Source organism: Rhinoraja longicauda, chromosome 1 (genome assembly GCF_053455715.1).
Source record: "Rhinoraja longicauda isolate Sanriku21f chromosome 1, sRhiLon1.1, whole genome shotgun sequence".
NCBI classification, from domain to species: Eukaryota; Metazoa; Chordata; class Chondrichthyes; order Rajiformes; family Arhynchobatidae; genus Rhinoraja; species Rhinoraja longicauda.
Window position 1 is genome coordinate 45,600,425 of NC_135953.1, and position 20,899 is coordinate 45,621,323.

At 43.5% G+C, this 20,899-nt stretch overlaps 1 protein-coding gene across 1 annotated transcript in view; it reads left to right on the forward strand.

Moving 5' to 3' along the window:
* The window catches only part of parp8 (poly (ADP-ribose) polymerase family, member 8), a 377,738-nt gene that overhangs the window by 212,870 nt on the left and 143,969 nt on the right, over positions 1-20,899 (forward strand). The window contains exon 7 of the mRNA XM_078396674.1: positions 8,830-8,924. Coding sequence (XP_078252800.1) covers positions 8,830-8,924 — 95 coding nt within the window. The remainder of the gene's footprint in view (positions 1-8,829; positions 8,925-20,899) is intronic.

Genomic DNA, 20,899 nt, shown 5'->3' on the forward strand with positions numbered 1-20,899 from the left:
CCCATATATTTCAGCAAGTAATTTGGAGTCTCCAAAGATGGAAATGTTGTCTGCCTGCTGACTTGGTTCTGGTGTAAAGAGAACATGTTGTCCTGTAAACCAGCTTCTCTCTAGTAGGAAGCTTGTTTGACGTGTGTTGCAATGTTGAGATGGGAATAATTGCATAAAATTGGGGTAATGATGCAGCCAAGCTTGACAGCGGTGAGACTTGGAATGTTTGCTCTTGTTTGAAATCATGATTTACTTGGCATCTTGCTGCAGATATTCAGACTTTAGGGATACAGGGTGGAAACAGTCCCATTCAGCCCAGCGGGTCCGTGCCAACCTGCATCACCCTGTACACTAGCACTATCCTACATACTAGGGACAATTTGCAATTTACAGAAGCCAATTAACCTAAAAACCTGCATGTCTTCAGAGTGTGGGAGGAAACTGAAACACCCCGAGAAAACCCACGAAGTCACAGGGAGAATGTACAAACTTTGTACAGGCAGTACCTGTAATGAGGATCGAATTCGGGTCTCTGGCGATGTACAGTGCCCTCCATAATATTTGGGACAAAGACCCATCATATATCTATTTGCCTCTGTATTCCACAATTTGAGATTTGTAATAGAAATTATCACATGGTTAAAGTGCACATTGTCAGATTTTATTAAAGGCCATTTTTATACATTTTGGTTTCACCATGTAGAAATTACAGCTGTGTTTATACATAGTCCCCCCATTTCAGGGCACCAGAATGTTTGGGACACATGGCTTCACAGGCGTTTGTAATTGCTCAGGGGTGTTTAATTGCCTCCTTAAGGCAGGTATAAGAGAGCACCTAATCTTTCCTCCAGTCTTTCCATCACCTTTGGAAACTGTTATTGGTGCTTATCAAAATGAGGACCAAAGTTGTGCCAATGAAACTCAAAGAAGTCAAGTCAAGTCAAGTCAATTTATTTGTATAGCACATTTAAAAACAACCCACGTTGACCAAAGTGCTGCACATCTGACTAGGAAAAAAAAAGAAACATACAGTGGCAGGCAGCCAAACACAACGGCGCGGCCATCTTGAACAAAATGTTAATTCAATCACCCACAGTCCAACAACAAAAGCATTAAATAAGCATCAAAATTACACCCCCAAAAAACCCCCAAAAACACAGTCCAACAATAAAAGCACTAAACAGGCACCCAAATTACCCAACCCCAAAAACCCCCAAAAACACAGTCCAACAATAAAAGCATTAAATAGGCATTCAAATCACACAACCCCAAAACCCCCAAAAACACAGTCCAACAATAAAAGCGCTAAACAGGCATTCAAATTACACAACCCCAAAAAACCCCCAAAAACACAGTCCAACAATAAAAGCATCAAACAGGCACTCAAACCACCCAACCCCAAAAACACACAAAAAAAGAAACATCCATCAAAGAAACATCCATCACAGTGAGTCTCCTCCAGTCCTCTCCTCACTGTGATGGAAGGCCACAATGTCTTTCCCTTCTCCCGCTGTCCTCGCCCGCAGTCAGGTTGTTGTGGTTGCAGGCCGCACCGGACGGTCCACAGCGGGCCAAGCCCAAGGCGCGTCGCGTCGCAGCCGCTCCCACAGCCTCCGAAGACGGCCGGCTCCGCCGATGATAAGTCCGATCCGGGGCGGGCGAACACGCTGCTGCCGCTGTTGCTGCACGTCGGGGCGGTCGTAGCTCCCGACATTGAAGCCCCCGCCCAGCAGAGAAATATCCCGCGGCATATCTTGGGCCGCGCCGGACGGTGAAATGTCCGCGACCCAAGCCCCGCGATTCGGGGCGGGCGAACCCGCTGCCGCTGCCGGAGCTCCCGATGTCGGCATCCACGCGGCCCGAGCCTAAGGCGAGTCGCAGCCGCTCCCGCAGCCTCCGAAGACGGCCGGCTCCGGTGGTGGTAAGTCCGATCCGCGGGCTCTGCGAACCAGAGCCCTGGAGGCCGCCAGCTCCAGGAGTTGGGCCGATGGTAGGCCGCAGCAGGAACGGAGACAACACCCAGAAAACAAAGGTCGGGTCTCCGTTCGGAAGGGACACATATTTACAATGTTACAGTTTCCCCCTCCTCCCCACATACACACATAGTACACAAACACAAAAACACCACATCACAACTACAATTAAGACCAAAAAAAACCAACAAAAACACAAAAACAAATGGACCGCAGGTGAGCGGCAGCTGCTAGGGCAGTGCCGCCATTTTGTGTAGCCATTTAAAGAAGCCATTATGAGACTGAGAAACAAGAATAAAACTGTTGGAGACATCAGCCAAACCTTTGGCTTACCAAAACCTTCATTGATGATAGAACCGCTGATGGTAGGTAATAGCATAATGAATTCTGAAGTGTATAGACATATCCTATCTGCTCAAGTTCAAACAAATGCCTCAAAGTTCATTGGCTGGCAGTTAACATAGAAACATAGAAAATAGGTGCAGGAGTAGGCCATTCGGCCCTTCGAGTCTGCACCGCCATTCAATATGATCATGGCTGATCATCCAGCTCAGTAACCTGTACCTGCCTTCTCTCCATACCCCCTGATCCCTTTAGCAAAAAGGGCCAAATCTAACTCCCTCTTAAATATAGCCAATGAACTGGCCTCAACTACCTTCTGTGGCAGAGAATTCCACAGACTCACCACTCTCTGTGTGAAGAAATGTTTTCTCATCTCGGTCCTAAAAGACTTCCCCCTTATCCTTAAGCTGTGACCCCTGGTTCTGGACTCCCCCAACATCGGGAACAATCTTCCCGCATCTAGCCTCTCCAACCCCTTAAGAATTTTATATGTTTCTATAAGATCCCCCCTCAGTCTTCTAAATTCCAGCGAGTACAAGCCTAGTCTATCCAGTCTTTCTTCATATGAAAGTCCCGCCATCCCAGGGATCAATCTAGTGAACCTTCTCTGTACTCCCTCTAAGGCAAGAACGTCTTTCCTCAGATTAGGAGCCCAAAACTGCACACAATACTCCAGGTGCGGTCTCACCAAGGCCCTGTACAGCTGCAGTAGAACCTCCCTGCTCCTAAACTCAAATCCTCTTGCTATGAATGCCAACTTACCATTCGCTTTCTTCACTGCCTGCTGCACCTGCACGCTTGCTTTCAATGACTGGTGCACCATGACACCCAGGTCACGTTGCATCTCCCCTTCTCCTAATCGTTCACCATTCAGGTAATACTCTGCTTTCCTGTTCTTGCCGCCAAAGTGGATAACCTCACATTTATCCACATTATATTGCATCTGCCATGCATTTGCCCACTCGCCTAATCTATCCAAGTCACTCTGCAGCCTCCTAGCATCCTCCTCGCAGCTAACACTGCCACCCAGCTTCGTGTCATCCGCAAACTTAGAGATGTTGCATTCAATTCCCTCGTCCAAATCATTAATATACACTGTAAATAACTGGGGTCCCAGCACTGAGCCTTGCGGTACCCCACTAGTCACTGCCTGCCATTCCGAAAAGGACCCGTTTATTCCTACTCTTTGTTCATTCGACACCGAGACAATGATCCCAAACATACTGCAAAAGCAACAAAGGAGTTTTTCAAAGCTAAAAATGGTCAATTCGTGAGTGGCCAAGTCAATCACCCGATCTGAACCCAATTGAGCATGCCTTTTATATGCTGAAGAGTAAACTGAAGGGGACCAGCCCCCAAAACAAGCATAAGCTAAAGATGGCTGCAATACAGGCCTGGCAGAGCATCACCAGAGAAGGCACCCAGCAACTGGTGATGTCCATGAATCACAGACCTGAAGCAGTCATTACATGCAAAGGATATTCAACAAAATACTAAACATGACTACTTTCATTTACATGACATTGCTGTGTCCCAAACATTATGGTGCCCTAAAATGGGGGGACTATATATAAACATGGCTGTAATTTCTACATGGCGAAACCAAAATGTATAAAAATGGCCTTTAATAAAATCTGACCATGTGCACTTTAACCACCTGTGATTTTTTTTCTATTACAAATCTCAAATTGTGGAGTACAGAGGCAAATAAATAAATGATGGGTCCTTGTCCCAAACATTATGGAGGGCACTGGAAGGCAGCAACTCTACCACTGCACCACCCTGCTGCCCATGTAGATAAGTGGTCAAGTAGAGGGCCATGTTCAGGTATACAATTCTTTGATAGAAACAGAAAATAGATGCAGTAGGCCATTCGGCCCTTTGAGCCAGCACTGCTGTTCAATATGATCATGACTGATCATCCAAAATCAGCATCCCGTTCCTGCTTTTTCCCCATATCCCTTGATTCCGTTAGCCCGAAGAGCTACATCTAACTCTCTCTTGAAAACATCCAATGAATTGGCCTCCACTGCCTTCTGTTGCAGAGAATACTACAGATTCACAACTCTCTGGGTGAAAAGGTTTTTCCTCTTCTCAGACCTAAATGGTTTACCCCTTATTCTTAAACTGTGACCCCTGGTTCTAGATTCCCCCAACATTGGGAACATTTTTCTTGCATCTAGCCTGTCCAATCCATTAAGATTTATATATGTTTCTATAAGATCGTCTCTCTAAATTCCAGTGAATACTAGCCCAGTCGACCCATTCTTTCATTATATGTCAGTCCCGCCATCCCAGGAATTAACCTAGTGAACCTACACTGCACTCACTCAATAGCAAGAATGTCCTTCCTCAAATTAGTAGAACAAAATTGCACACAATCCTCCAAGTGTGGTCTCACCAGGGCCTTGTACAACTGCAGTCGGACCTCCTTGCTCCTATATTCAAATCCTCTCGCTATGAAGGCCAATATGCCATTTGCTTTCTTCACTGCCTGCTGTACCTGCATGCTTACTTTCAGTGACTGATGTACAAGGACACCCAGGTTTCATAGCATCTCCCCTTTTCCTAATTTGACACAATTCAAATAATAATCTGCCTTCTTGTTCTTGCCACTCTTTTATCCACATTATACTGCATCTGCCATGCATCTGCCCACTCAACCAACCTATCCAAGTCACCCTGCAGCCTCATAGCATCCTCCTCGCAGCTCACACTGCCAGCCAGCTTTGTGTTATCCGCAAACTTGGAGATGTTACAATTAATTCCCTCGTCTACAGTGTTAATATATATTGTAAATAACTGGTGTCCCAGCACTTGCGGCACCCCACTAGTCACTGCCTGCCACTCTGTAAAGGACCGTTTAATTCCTACTCTTTGCTTCCTGTCTGCCAATCAGTTCTCGATCCATGTCAATACCCTATCCCCAATACCATGTGCTCTAATTTTGCAAACTAATCTCTTGGTACTATGAAATTATTGCATGTGTCAAATGTGTGAAGGATATTCGCTCTCAAGCCCCTGTTATGCGAAGAAGGACATGATACTGTTGCCTGAATACCCTTTGCAGTTGTCGCATGTGAAGATCATGTGCACTGTGTCTCTAAATGGATGGAATCCATGCTGTGATTCAGGGAGCTGTTCATCTATCAGGAGAAGGATTGGGGAGATCTGGTGATGACTTTGCTTGTGGCAGACCACGGGGTGATAATTTGTAGGTACTGTGTTCGGAGGTATCCCATTTAAAGTCATAGATTGAGTCACTGAGTCATACAGTGTGGAAACAGGCCCTTTGACCAAAATTACCCATACTGGTCAACATGTCCCATCTACACTAGTCCCACCTGCCTGCATTTGGCCCATATCCCTCAAAACCTATCCTATCCATGTACCTGTCTAATTGTTTCTCAAATGTTACAATAGTCTCTGCCTCAACTACCTCCTCTGCCAACTAGCTCCATACACCCACCACCCTTCATGTGAAAAATTACCCCTCAGATTCCTATTATACCTTTCCCCGTCACCTTAAATCTACGTCCTCTGGTTCTCGATTCCCCTACTCTGGGCAAGAGTCTCTGTGCGTCGACCTGATTTATTCCTCTCATGATTTCATACACCTCCATAAGATCACCCCTCATCCTCCTGCGCTCCAAGGAATAGAGTCACAGCCTGCTCAACCTCTCCCTGCAGCTCAAACCCTCGAGTCCTGGCAACATCCTCGTAAATCTTCTCTGTATCTATTCCAGCTTGATTTCTGGAAGCCGGTCACCACTATAGCATTTCTAAGCTCCCTGACCAGTCCTCCTCTTCCCAGACATAGGAAGCGGGTTCGTGAATTTGTGACTGAAATCACAAATGGTGTGTTTCAGCCGGAGCACCATCTGCTTCTGAGGCCTTGTTGTTTTCTTGTTGGCATGTGGCCTTTTCAACTCTTGCAGCTTTTATCAATCTGGAGTGGGTTAACAGTGGAGCATTAGTTGAAAATTGATTTGTGGCATCCTCAGGCTGTGAAAGGAGCAATCTAAACACAATGTTATTAACGGATGCCACAGGTGGCATACTCACCCATTCTCTTGTGGATATAATATATATAATTACAGGCATGTTTATTTCGGCTTTGTAATTTGATTAACCAACAGAAAATGTTGGGACATAAAGATACAAAGTGTTGGAGTAACTCAACCGGTCAGGCATCCTATCTGGAGAACATGGATAGCTGACGTTTCGTCTCGGGACCCTTCTGCAGATTGATTGTGGTGGGAGGGGAGGGGGGGTATGAAAGCTGGAAGAGATGTGGGAGCAGGACAAGCCTTACCAATTGATGGGTGGATGCAGGTGAGAGGGTCCTTGATAGGCAGATGGTTGGACCAACACTAGAGATAAAAAGAAATAAGGTGTGAGATAAGGATAGAAGAGTTGTGAATTGTGATGCCAGAGGAAGGAACAGGGGGAGGGGGGAAATGGGTGCCAGTCCAGTTGGGGTACAGCTCAAGTCTAAGAGGGAGATGAAAGGGGAAACGGGGGTGGGAAATAAAGGGGGAGGGGTGGTATTCCCATACTGACCTTTCTATCCTGGGCTGCCTCCACCACCAGAGTGAGGCCACACTCAAACTGGAGAAACAACACCTGATTGGGTAACTTACAATCCAACAGTATGAACATTGAAAATTCATATTTTAGATGACAAAAATCCCCTCTCCCCATCTCTCTAGTTCCCAACCCCCCTCTTCCCTCCCCTCCCCCCAACCCCCCTCTTGCTTGTGCCCTATGTGGACTCACAGCCATTTCTCCCCACCCCTTTCCCTACTTTCCTTCCTCTGACTCCACAATTCACAACTCTTCTATCATTACCTCACCTAGTTTATTTTCATCTCTGGCCTTTGTCCAACCATCTACCTATAACCCCCCCCCCCCTCCTCCCCCCACCCCTCCTCACCTGCATCCACCTATCACTTGCCAGGCTTTGACTTGCCCCTCCTCTTTTCCAACTTTCTACATCCACCCCCACAACAAACAGTCTGAAGAAATGGCCTCGAGCCGAAGTGTCATTTCTTTTTGTAAACCTGCATCTGCAGTTCCTTGTTTCTAAAAAAAAAATACTGGAAAGTGGCTTGTAGAGACAATTGACTTTTCATCATAATTATGCTGTCAAAATGTAATTGACCTGAAATATTAACTTTTTTTTATCTCCGCAGATTATGCCTGACCCCTTTTTATTTGAGATTTCCAGTATCTAAGGTTTTATTTTGTTGCTTTTCATGATTTGGTTTCTAGTTTTACCTCCTATTTACATTTACATTTCTGTAGACTGTGATTAGGTGGACCCAGTTAGATGGGCAAATGCCAGAATCACAACCATGTGAGACCTCTTCCTGGATGAGGTGGCTTCTTCTATCATGTGTGTTCAAATGTTGCCATGGAAACTAGACAAGAGCTGCAAGCAGTAATTATTATTGCCATTTTCTCCAGAAGTTCATCTGTGTTCACTGGATAGTGTCTCAACATTCACTGTATTGGGCAGCACGGTAGCACAATGGTAGAGTTGCTGCCCTACAGCACCAGAAACCCGGGTTCCATCCTGACTGCTATCTCTATGGTTTGTATGTTTCCCCCGTGACCTGTGTGGGTTCCTCTGGATGCTCCGGTTTCCTCCCAAACTCCAAAGACATACAGGATTGTAGGTTAATTGGCTTCAGTAAAAATTGTAAATTGTCCCTTGTGTATGTGTGGGATAGTGCTAGTGTAATGTGGATCGCTGGTTGGCATGGACTCGGTGGGTCGAAGGGCCTGTTTCCGTGCTGTATCTAATTAAAAAAACGAAACTAAATATTCTCTCAAGCCAGAAAATTAAAGCACTGACCAATACAATAGAATACAATACAATATATCTTTATTGACATTGTACAGGGGTATAACGAGATTGGGAATGCGCCTCCCATACGATGCAATAATTTAATTAATTTAAACAACAACAACCCAAAGAAAAAAATGGTAACAGTTCTAAGACAGAATAAAGTGCAAGTAGATCTGTGCCGGATCACTGTGCATTGTGACCATCCGGCTCAGCAGGACCGGTTCATAGCAGCTATGGCTCTGGGGATGAAGCTGTTCCTGAGTCTAGAGGTGCGGGCGTAGAAGGCCTTGTATCGTCTGCCCGATGGAAGGAGTTCGAACAGACTGTTGCAGGGGTGTGAAGAGTCTTTGTGGATGCTGGTGGCTTTTCTGAGGCATCGTGTGTTGTAGATGCCCTCCAAGGCTGGTAGATGTGTTACCAGTTGGATTTGTTGAAGAATAAAATCATCACTACTCTGGATAGACTTTTGAAAGAAGATGGACTGAAGAATGGTTCCAACCCAAAACGTCACCTATTCCTTTTCTCCAGAGATGCTGCCTGACCCGTTGAGTTACTCCAGCATTTTGTGTCTATAAACAGTTGGCCTTTTCTGTTGCCTCTGTTCATTTGTTACTGTGTACAGTTCCTCAGGTTAAGAGCACATTAACTAAGTTGTGATTGTGATTTCAGGGAAATTATGATGGTGAACTTCATAAGCACCCCCAGCTTGAAGCTGACCTGGCAGCCGTGAGAGAGATCTATGGACCTGGTGCAGTATCCCTCAGGTACACTCTCCTATCATGTAGTTTGATTAAGAATGAACAGCCTTGCAGTAGAGGTGATGGGAATGTTTTCGACTCATTGGGTGCTTTTAATATCTGTTCGCTTGTGGTCCCCTTAAGATTTTAGATTTTTTTAGATTTTTTAGATTTAGAGATACAGCGCAGAAACAGGCCCTTCGGCCCACCGGGTCCGCACCGCCCAGCGATCCCCGCACATTAACACTATCCTACACTCACTAGGGACAATTTTTACATTTGCCCAGCCAATTAACCTACAAACCTGTACGTCTTTGGAGTGTGGGAGGAAACCGAAGATCTCGGAGAAAACCCACGAAGGTCACGGGGAGAACGTACAAACTCCGTACAGTACAGCACCCGTAGTCAGGATCGAACCTGAGTCTCCGGCGCTGCATTCGTTGTAAGGCAGCAACTCTACCGCTGCGCCACCGTGCCGCAAATTTAGATTTAATTTAGATTTAATTGGAAATCTAAAACTATTCTGGTGGTCAGTTTTATTTTTCCAATCTTTCAGCAGCTTTGAGGCAAAGTTAGAAAGAAGAACAGAAGAAATTGCAATCGTGAAGTTTAGATCAGAAATCTATTTGGTAGATAACTAAACAGAACCAAGTATGAAGAATACCGACCTCTGAGTGCTCCTGATATATTCATCACTGCTTGTGAACTGTATTCAATAGTTCAATATTCCTTTATTGTCATGTGTACCCTGAGGTACAGAGAAATTTGATTTTCCCATAGTCATACCAAAAAAAAAGCAACAAGATACAAAATTAAATAAAAATTAAACATCAACAGCCACTAGCACTGTGTGTGAGAATCCCTAGGGCACACAGCAAAAGTGAAGACCCACAGCCATCAGCCCAATGTCCGAGTCACACACATGCTCTTCACCGTGATGTGGCCAGAGTTGTACCGACCGCTTGTCGCTCTTACTGCAGTCTCTGAACAGTCAGAAAGCCGTCTGCACTTGCACCAGACTCCAGGACGCTCCCGTGGCACGACGTCCCCGCAACACTGAGGCCACCGCACTCACGGCAATCCCTCCGAGTCCCCACCATCTTGCTTTCGGTGACCTTGCACTCCTCACTGTGATGGAAGGTGAATAACTTTTACCTTCTTCCTCCTTTTCTCCCGTGGTCGGGGAGATCGAAACATCCGCAGTCAGGCGATCGAAGCTCCCACAGTCGGCGATCGAAGGCCCTGCAATGAGACGATCGAGGTTCCCGCGATCGGGATGGTCGAATCTCCTACAGCTGGAGTTCCCGAAGCCGATCCCTAACAAAGGGACTGCCAGCTCCACGGTGTTAGGCCACAGTGCGGATGGAGATGCAACACGGAAAAAGTCGCATCTCCGTCGAGGAAAGAGATTAAAAAAGTTTCCCCCAGTCCCCCACATCATACAAAAATTAAAGATTAACTAAAACATACAAATAAAACACACTAAAAACAACAAAGAAGAAAGGGACAAGACAGCCTGTTGGCGAAGCTGCCACTCACGGCAGAACCAAGTACGGAGAATATCATTGTGAACTATTAAAGATAAATATATTGGCTGAATAAGGGGTTTATTCATACATGTCAGAAGCACTTTTAAGCATGTCAAAATGAATGAATGTTCTAAGTGTTGAAAATTGCAGCGTAGGGACAGTGTTGACATCTCTGTTCTCTACTGCACTCTTTGTGGCTATTATTCTCCCCTGTTGTCAGGCAAGATGATGGCATCGTGGAAATGTTCACACTGTAAGTACACATAAGCTGCTAGCAGAGAGTATCATGATGACCGTTTGTTCAAGTGATTTCTATTTGTTTATGCGCGCAGCCAAATATCTTGACCGTTCCCCACACCAAGATAATCCTAACATTTGCGAATCTCAGTGTCTAGCCATCTGGTCCACATAACTCCTGTGGCTCACTCACCTGAGCTCAGACCTGAATTTAAAGAAGCACATTCAAGGAATAATGCCAGATTTGAAAAGCAAGTTTTTGTTAATTTCAATGCAGGAATGATAGAGACAGTTTTAATTGCAGGAATTTACTTTTAAGTCTGTGAATAATACACAATTTCAGATATTCATTATGTTGCAATTCCTAAATGTAATCCATAAAGATACATGATGGCCATCAAGGAGATAACATTGGGATAGTTTCTTCATATTCAGCGTGATTTCTGTTTTTTCATAAAGGATTATAACATGGACGCCATTTTAAACATATAATGCATATAAAAATAGTACATTTTGTTTCTGTAGAATGCAAAATCACTAAATGGAAGTTTTTTGTTCTGAATTAATAAACATCAATTGTTTGTGAGAGAAAGGGAGAAGGCAGGAAAATGGGGTTTAGGAGGGAGAGAAAGATCAGCCATGATTGAATGGCGGATTAGACTTGATGGGCCGAATGCCCTAATTCTGCTCCTATCACTTATGAATTGTTTCTTTTGACATTCCGAGACAAACAACTTCTGAATATTACATAAATGAATTTTAAGATATCTGTAATCTTGTTTACCTTGTATATATTATATATATATATTAACAGATTCTAAAGAATAATGAGAGAATAAGCATGAGTGCCCGTATTCCTTGTAGTTGACAAAACTTTCAGGATTTGTGGATATGCCTGTGTATTTCTGAGAGGTTTATTGTGTATATGCCTGTGGATTTGTGGATATGCCTGTGTATATCTGGGAGGTTTATTGTGTATATGCCTGTGGATTTGTGGATATGCCTGTGTAAATCTCGAGGGTTTCTTTCCAATTTTCCAAATGCACGTGTTGCTGGCAAAGGCTACGTTTTATTGCCCATCCCTAATTGTCCTTGCGAAGATAGAGATAAGCCACATTTTTGAACAGTTGCAGTCCATCTAGCAAAGGTATACACACAATCAATAGATACAGTTCTGGGATTTAGACCCATTGACAATGGAGGAACACGTTTCCAAGGTGGGCTGTGTATGTGTGTGTGTCTGTGAATTGGAGGAAAGCAAGCAGATGTGGCATTTCCATACGTCTAAAACCTTGTCGCAGGTTTGTGAGGTGCTGTTACAGCAGCCTGTTAAGTAACTGGTGCACTGATGCTGCATAGCATAAATCTTTGGAGTAGTGTATGAGATATGATTGTATTTTCTTGAATGCTGTCAAGCTTTTTGTATGTTGTTGGACCTTGCAGATGGTGAAAAGACTTTAGCTTGTCAGGTCAATAATCAATCAATAGTCTATAGTCATTTATTTGTCACATACACATAAATGTGCAGTGAAATGAAAAATTACCCGCAGTTCAACAATAAGACCAATAAGAATAATCAATAAAAATGCAATAACACATACAATCATAAACTAACACCAAACAAAAGAAACATCCATCACAGTGAGTCTCCTCTAGTCCCCTTCTCACTGTGATGGAAGGCCAGAATGTATTTTTCTCTTCCCCTGCCGTCTTCTCCCGCGGTCAGGCTGTTGGAGTTGCCACGTCGGGGCGGTCGGGGCTCCCGACATTGAAGCCCCCGCCGGGCGGAGAAAATCCCGCGGCCTATTTCAGGCCATGCCGGACGGTGAAAGGTCCGCGGCGGGCCGACCCAAGCCCCGCGATCCAGGGCGGGCGAAGACGCTGCCGCTGCTGGAGTTCCCGATGTCGGCCCCCACCCAGGGCCCTGCGGGCTTCCAACGTCCGGAGCCTCCGGAGACGAGTCGCAGCCGCTCCCGCAGCATCCGAAGGCAGCCAGCGCCGCAGGTGGTGAGTCCGGGCCGCGGGCTCTGCGAACCAGAGCCCAGGTGGTCCCAGCCGGAGGCCGCCAGCTCCAGGTGCATGGCCGGTGGTAGGCCGCAGCGGGAACGGAGAAACGACACAGAAAACAAAGGTCGGGTCTCCGATCGGGAGAGACAATGTTACAGTTCCCCCCTTCCCCCCACCCCCCACATAACACACAACCGCAAACACTACATCATATTTAAACTACAATTAAGACAAAAACAACAAAAAACACAAAAGACAAACGGACTGCAGGCAAGCCGCAGCTGCGAGGGCAGCGCTGGCTCCTCGTAATGTGTGAATCAGTACCCACGGTACACAGTATATTTGTGATTAATGCCCCCCCCCCCCCCCCCCAACAATGTTCATGGTGGGGAACTGAGCAATCACAGTGCTACTCAATATTAAGAGGAAGTGGTTAGACTATCTGTTGTCGAAGACACATTGCTGGTACTATTGAGGAACGAATGTTACTTCCTACTTATTAGCTAATTTCACTATGCTCCAAGCTGTGCTCCAATAGTGGAGTCTTCATGTATTTCAGCACAGGTGAGAGAATTGCCCAATATTAATATACCGTACTCAGGAGAAAATATCGCACTTGATCCAAGGAATTGCAAAATATATTCTCTGTATGGTCTGAATGGAAAGGAAGGACCCCTATTGGGCGAAAGACAGTTAATTTGAAAAGATTTTCCATGAAGTTTTAAATATTTTAAATCTTACCATTTTTTCCCCTCAAATCTTTAGCATTTTGTTTATTAACTTTGAAGTGTTCAAAGTTTTTTGGAAACACTTGGAAGAATATTTTAAAAAATACAAATGTTTGAAATTGTTTTATTATTTTCTAAGATGTTTTCTAATAAAAGTCTATATTTATTTAAGTTTGATGATTAATTGTATTTAATGGTTTCAAAATAGTCTTGAATGGCTCTGAAAAATTGAATGTTTTACAAAAGTAAGTTCTGGGCAAGTCTGGTGCATGAATAGGCTGGCAGTTATTTTTTTAATTCATATTGTGGGTGGACGATTTGGCTACCACAAGAGATGTCCTATATGGCAAGGAAGGCTGTTTGGAGTCACACTGCTTATCGGGAAGATTCCTCCTGGCAATTTCCATGTTCATCCTAGAAAGGGCATGTGGTTAGACTATCTGTGGTCGAAGACACATTGGTGGTACTATTGAGGAACAAATGTTATTTCATTGCGCTTACCCATTGAGGGCAAGTTCATTGGCTTTTCCCAAGGTCAGCAGCAATGTGGCTTATTGATCTCTGCAAAAATGGGCCCCATTATGAATAATTTTGGAATTTAATTGACTATGTCTAAAAATCTGAACACACTTGTACAGAGATTTCCCTTAAGACATTAAATTAGGCTTCCTCATTTATGATCGCAATATGCATCCATGCATGAATGGATGAACAAGCAGTTTATCACTTATGGAATCAGAGATATACAGTTATATTATTAAGTCTACTTCGCAATGGCAAAAAAATAATATCATTCTCAGCCACAGGACACAATACGCAAGATAGATTTTGTGAACGGGTACTTTGGCATGGTTATGAAAATATGACTTCATGAGGAGTCTAGAGAAGCAATCTTAGAGGAAGATAATGTGATGGTACTAAGTACTGGTGTATACTGAACAAGTCTTGTAACAGTACCTTAGGAGGAGTGAAGGGAGTATCAACAAAAGTATTGTACAAAAGACAGCCAAATTAACTACCTTCTTGCACGATTCAAAATGAAAGGTGAAGGTCTTAAAATTATTTACTTGCCGAAAGAGTAAGCTAAAATAAGCCAATCTACCCATCCTACAGTAAAGCCAATCTACCCACCCTACAGTAAAGCAATTAAAGTGAAATAATATAGGTATGCATTACTGCAAAATGCAACAGCAATTTACCCAGGCACTGGAACACTCACAGTGCTGAGAAAGATTAAATTAATTAAATAATGTTTGTGCTCAATACATAGAATTGCTAGTGTCTTTGCAGTTTTCATTAGGGCTTTCACTAGTATGCAAGCAGAAATGAACTCAAATGTTTGTGGGTTCAAAGGTATTCCTTTCAAATCAGTTTTATTTTTTTATTTTTATATATTTCCATGTCCTGTCACAAAGAGTACATCACTGATGGAGCCTTTAGGCATTGAGCTCATATCAACATTTGCCTTCCAGTGACTGAAGTAAAACTCAATGTAATTGAATACATTTCAGAAATTTTAAGGGTTGTACAGAGGGGATATGACTTAAGAATGTGCAGAATCTATACATCAGTGAGTAAAAAGATTTCCCTACCAGAGGATCATATTTGGGTTGTTATTTTACTTGGGAGAGCAAACTGTCCCGTGCCCACACGTTCAAGCCCAACAACTATGAAAATGATTTCCCCCCCTGATTTCACAGCCTGCCTTTGGGGCCAACCTATGCTTACTCTTACTCCCCTCCCCTCGAGTTTCAGTCTGACGAATGGTCCTTACCTGAAACATCACCCATCATTTTTCTCCAGAGATACTGCCTGACCTGCTGAGTTACTCCAACACTTTGTGTCTATCTTACTCTTAGTCCTTTGGGGCCCAACCAATGTTAGGTCTACTCTTGACTTCCACCAATTTTGGACATGTATCCTCTGTATAATGCTGGACCTCAAGGTCCTCCTCCCCCCCCCCCCCCCCCCTTTCTTCTTTTGGTCTCAATAGTGGACTTGATATTAAATCACCTAACCTGCTACTGAATTCTGTATGGGGATGGTAAGTGGCTGAGAGAAGAATAAAGTTATGGCAGTGAGAAACAATTGAAGGATGCAAGAGAGAGGCACTAGACGAAGGGGTGAGACAAACGTGGAGTGAGAGACAGAGGTGCACTGTCCCTCAAACAGAGCACGTAACTGATTTATTGCACCTTTGCCCCTTGTAGTTTTGCAGCACCTAATTCTCTGAGCTGATCCACCCTAACCATCGCTATAATGATCAGGGCTGTTTTTACAGCATTATGGGCCCCCGGGCAAAGCAGTGTACTGGGGCCCCTACCGTTACTCTCCCCACCCCCCTTTCCCTACCAGCCCCCCCCTGTCGTGCCGGCGAAAAGCACTTACCGAAAAGCACTTAGCGATGGACTTAGGGTGCTACATTGTTGCGTAAAGCACTTACAGATCGCTGTGAGAAGCACTTAGTGACTGAAAATGTTGGGAAAAAAGCACTTATTGAACCTACATTTTTAAAGTAGTATTTATTTATTGCAAGTCACTTAACATACACAGATCAGCATGGGGCCCCTATGCTCGTGGGGCCCCGGGCAAGTGCCCATCAGGCCCATGCATTAAGACGACCCTGATAATGATAGCCCATGATACTTACAAGTGCTTAGTGTACTTCTCTTGTACACTAAGGAAAAAGTACAAAATTCAAGTTTTGCTTTGCAAACTATTCAAATCCATGATCTGAGCCTTAAATTACACCAAACCATGTGCCTTCTGAAAAGTACTCTCGAAACTATTTTTAATCGGACTTTGCTGGACCTTAACTTGCACCATACATTATGAAACAAGACAATAAACTAAACAAAAGTGAACAAGTAGCTCGAGGTCACATAGAAAGGGAACAGATTGCCAAAGATGCTATGGATTTTTCAAGAAATGTGTCCTAAAGATTCCCTAAAAAGCAGAACAGTTTATTCAAAATCCCAATGTTTTGGTAATCCCATTCCCTATAGAACAGAGAACACAGAGCAGTTATAGCTAAAGAACAGGCCGTTCAGCCCACAATGATCGTGCCGAACATGATGCCAAGACCAACTCTTATCTGCCTACACATAATCCATATCCTTCCAGCAGACGAGTCAACAATAACAGCTAAGAACACACAGAAAACTGATGACAATTTATGTATCTTTCATTTATAATGAATGATCTCTTGCTATCCACTTTGCTGCTGTAACACTGTAAATTTCCCCGGTATGGGACGAATAAAGGAATATATTATTATTCTTCCCTGTATATCCAAAAGTCTCTTTAATGTCACTATCATATCTGTCTTAACCACCTTCCACAGTAGTGTGCTCCAGGCACTCTTCACCTTCTGTGTGTTTAAAATATCTGCCCTGAACATCTCGTTTAAACTTTGCCCCTGTTTAGCTTAGTTTAGTTTAGTTTATTGTCACGTGTACTAAGGTACAGTGAAAAGCTTTGGATGCATGCTATCCAGTCAGCAGAAGGACAATACATGATTACAATCAAGCCATTCACAGTGTACAGATACATGATCCTGGGAAAAAGGTTCTGACTGTCTACCCTACCTATGTCTATCATAATTTCATTTACATAATTACTATAATCTATATGAAAATGTACAGTTTCTTCATGATAGGTGCTGCCTTGCACAGTGCAGCTAGTCTCAGGTTGCTGATGAGATTTGCGCTAGTTTTTGTTTTAATATATTCTAAGGAAATGAAGACTGTTGGTATGCGGAACTTGTGAGTGAATGGTGAGGCTGAAGGGGGCAGTAAAACAAATGTGAAGCACATATTGGAAGAACACAAAGTGGCAGCGAAATAAACAACCAATTTATCAGCCTCCCATTAGCATCGGAAGCTCGACCAGAATAAATCCTGCAAGAGACTAAAAGATCAACAGTGCACGTCAGTTCATTTGAATCATTCAGCAGTGATTAAAAGAAGCCTAATAATCAGATCACGACACGAGGTGAAAAATTAAATAAATGCCCAAAGGCATAAATCTAAGCTCCTGTCCATTTCAAAGCTTTCAGTCAGATGAAAGATGTAAAGCATTATAAAATCTCACTTGCATTGGATATGGATGGGGCTATTCATCCAGTGCCAGCTCCCAATATGGCTATCCCATCAATCCCATTCTCTATTGCCTTATTTCCCTGCAGCTCTGCAATGCATCCCTCTCTCGCTGCCCATTACGTTTCCTTTGCTTCTCTGCCTCTTTCCTATATTGAGCGTGACATCTCCAAGTTTGCAGATGACACAAAGCTGGGTGGCTGTGTGAGCTGCAAGGAGGATGCTATGAGGCTGCAGGGAGACTTGGATAGGTTGGGTGAGTGGGCAGATGCATGGCAGATGCAGTATAATGTGGATAAATGTGAGGTTATGACAAGACTGGGCTTGTATTCACTGGAATATAGGAGGATGAGAGGGGATCTTATAGAAACATATAGAATTATAAAAGATCTGGACAAGCGAGATGCAGGAAAAATGTTCCCAATGTTGGGGGAGTCCAGAACCAGGGGCCACAGTCTTAGAATAAAGGGAAGGCCATTTAAAACTGAGATGAGAAAAAACTTTTTCACCCAGAGAGTTGTGAATTTGTGGAATTATCTGCCGCAGAAGGCAGTAGAGGCCAATTCACTGGATGAATTTAAAAGAGAGTTAGATAGAGCTCCAGGGGCTAATGGAATCAAGTGATATGGGGAGAAGGCTGGAATGGGTGACTGATTGTGGATGATCAGCCATGATCACAATGTATGGCGGTGCTGGCTCGAAGGGGCAAATGGTCTCCTCCTGCACCTATTTTCTATGTTTTTATGTTTCTATTATTGTTGAGAGATTATTGTTGATGATAGACATCTTTTAGGGTATACTAAGATTATTATCACTGTAATTAAAATCATTTTCATCATTGTGAAAAGATAATATAGATATGTGCATGCGTTTAGATAAATATCTTCTTAATGCGTCATACTAAAGGTATTCGTTGTTTTCAGTTGTGCCCAATTCTTTCCACATTACATCCTCTGTCCCAACAATGCTCCGTAGATACAATGGTGGTGTTTAAGAAGCTTTGAGATCAGCACATGGAAGTGCAGGGAATAGAGGGATATGGATCATGCACAAACATTGTTGGCTGATGGACCCATTCTTGTGCTTTACCGTTCTATGTTCTAAGTCCCAAGTTTCTCCAAATCTGGATGTTTGCGACTCCCCGAATGCTTTGCTCCACACTTGACAGACCTACCTTATACCGAGAGTCGGTAATTCCTTCTGCAAACCACTCTTTGTGGTTGCAATAACAAGGAGAGACATTACTTGGATGCTGTAGAATCGGTATGGGTGGAACTGCGAAATAGCCAAGGGCAGAAAATGCTTGTTGGAGTGGTATACAGACCACCAAACAGCAGTAGGGAGGTTGGGGATAGCATCAAGGAGGAAATTAGGGATCCAAAGGTACAGCGATTATCATGGTGACTTTGATCTACATATAGATTGAGCCAACCAAATTGGTAACAGTGCTGAGGAGGAGGATTTCCTGGGATGTATACGGGATGTGTTTTTAAACCATTATACAAAGAGGAACCGACTAGGAGGCAGGCTAGGCTGTGGTATCTTAGACTGGGTATTGTGTAATGAGGAAGGATTAGTTAGCGATCTTGTTGTGCAAGGCCCCGGGCAATAGTGACCATAATATGGTGGAATTGTGCATTAGGATGGAGAGTGACTATTTCAGAGGTTAATTCAGAGATTAGGGTCCTGAACTTGAATAAAGGAGACTTTGAAGGTATGAGACAGGAATTGGCTAGGATAGACTGGCAAATTATATTTAAAGAGTTGAGAGTGGAGATGCAATGGCGAAGATTTAAAGACCGCATGGATGAACTCCAGAAATTGTTCATCCCTGTCTGGCAAAAAAATGAAACTGGGAAGGCGGCTCAACCATTGCTGATGAGGGAAGTCAAGGATAGTGTTAAATCCAAGGAAGAGGCATATAGATTGGCTAGAAGAAGTGGCAAACCAGAAGTCTGGGAGAAATTTAGTAGAGGAGGACAAAGGGGTTAATTAAGAGGGGGGGAAAGAGCATGAAAGAAAGCTTGGTGAGGTGCAACGAGACCTGGATGTGCATCAGTCACTGAAAGAAGCATGCAGGTACAGCAGGCAGTGAAGAAAGCCAATGGCATGTTGGCCTTCATTGCGAGAGGATTTGAGTTTAGGAGCAAGGAGGTTCTACTGCAGTTGTACAGGGCCCTGGTGAGACCGCACCTGGAGCAATTTTGGTCTCTTAATTTGAGGAAGGACGATATTTGCTATTGAGGGAGTGCAGCGTATGTTCACCAGGTTAATTCCCAGAATGGCGGGACTGACGTATAATGAAAGAATGGGTAGATTGGGCTTGTATTCGCTGGAATTTAGAAGGATGAGAGGGTTTCTTAAGGAAACCATATAAAATTCTTGGAGGATTGGACAGGGTAGATACAGGAAAAATGTTCCCGATGTTGTAGGAGTCCAGAACCAGGAGTTACAGTTTAAGAATAAGGGGTAGGCCATTTATGACAGATGAGGAAAACCTTTTTCACCCAGGGAGTTGTGAATCTGTGGAATTCTCTGCCACAAAAGGTAGTGGAGGCCAATTCACTGGATGTTTTCAAGAGAGAGTTAGATTTAGCTCTTCGGGCTAAAGGAATCAAGGGATATGGAGAAATAGCAGGGACGGGATACTGATTTACGATGATCAGCCATGATCTTATTGAATGGCGGTGCTGGCTCAAAGGACTGAATGGCCTACCCCTGCACCTATTTTCTATGTTTCTATATCGACCCCCCATGAATCTGATAGTTTAATAAAGATAAGTTTAATTGGAAATTCCTGGAACTAGTGCCAGCACAATTTAATGATTGTTGTAATGAAAGAATTCTGCAGATTATGATTTGTGTTGCATAAATAATATTTATAATGCATGTTGGACAAAGATTTCAATGATGATGCAATTGCTATTAGTACATAGTGGATTATAAAACCAAACATTCAGAACCGTCTACGGATACATTTTACAGATTGGCAGAAGACAACTCAAGATAAATTAGATTTGATACAAGTTTTAATGATTGGCAATTGTTCAAAAGCTTCAAGTGGGTATTTTTTAATTGATAGCAATTAAAATTCGAATAGGATATATGAATGGCAATTGTGAAAGTGGTTGTGGAAGGTGACGAATCTCAGCAATGCCATGAATGCAAGTGATTTTAGTACATTTTCTGGTAGGCCAGAAAAATGACCATCAAACCCACATGAAGCCGAAGGGAAGATATTTCGTTATGCAGATAAGGATCTAACACTGATTGTGGAATAGAATAGAATAGAAGAATAGAATACTTTATTGTCACATGTGACGTCACAGTGAAATTCTTTGCTTACATACCTTGCCAAGGTATGCAAATCGTCGCCCATAAAGGGCGCTTAAAGTTGCATTTCC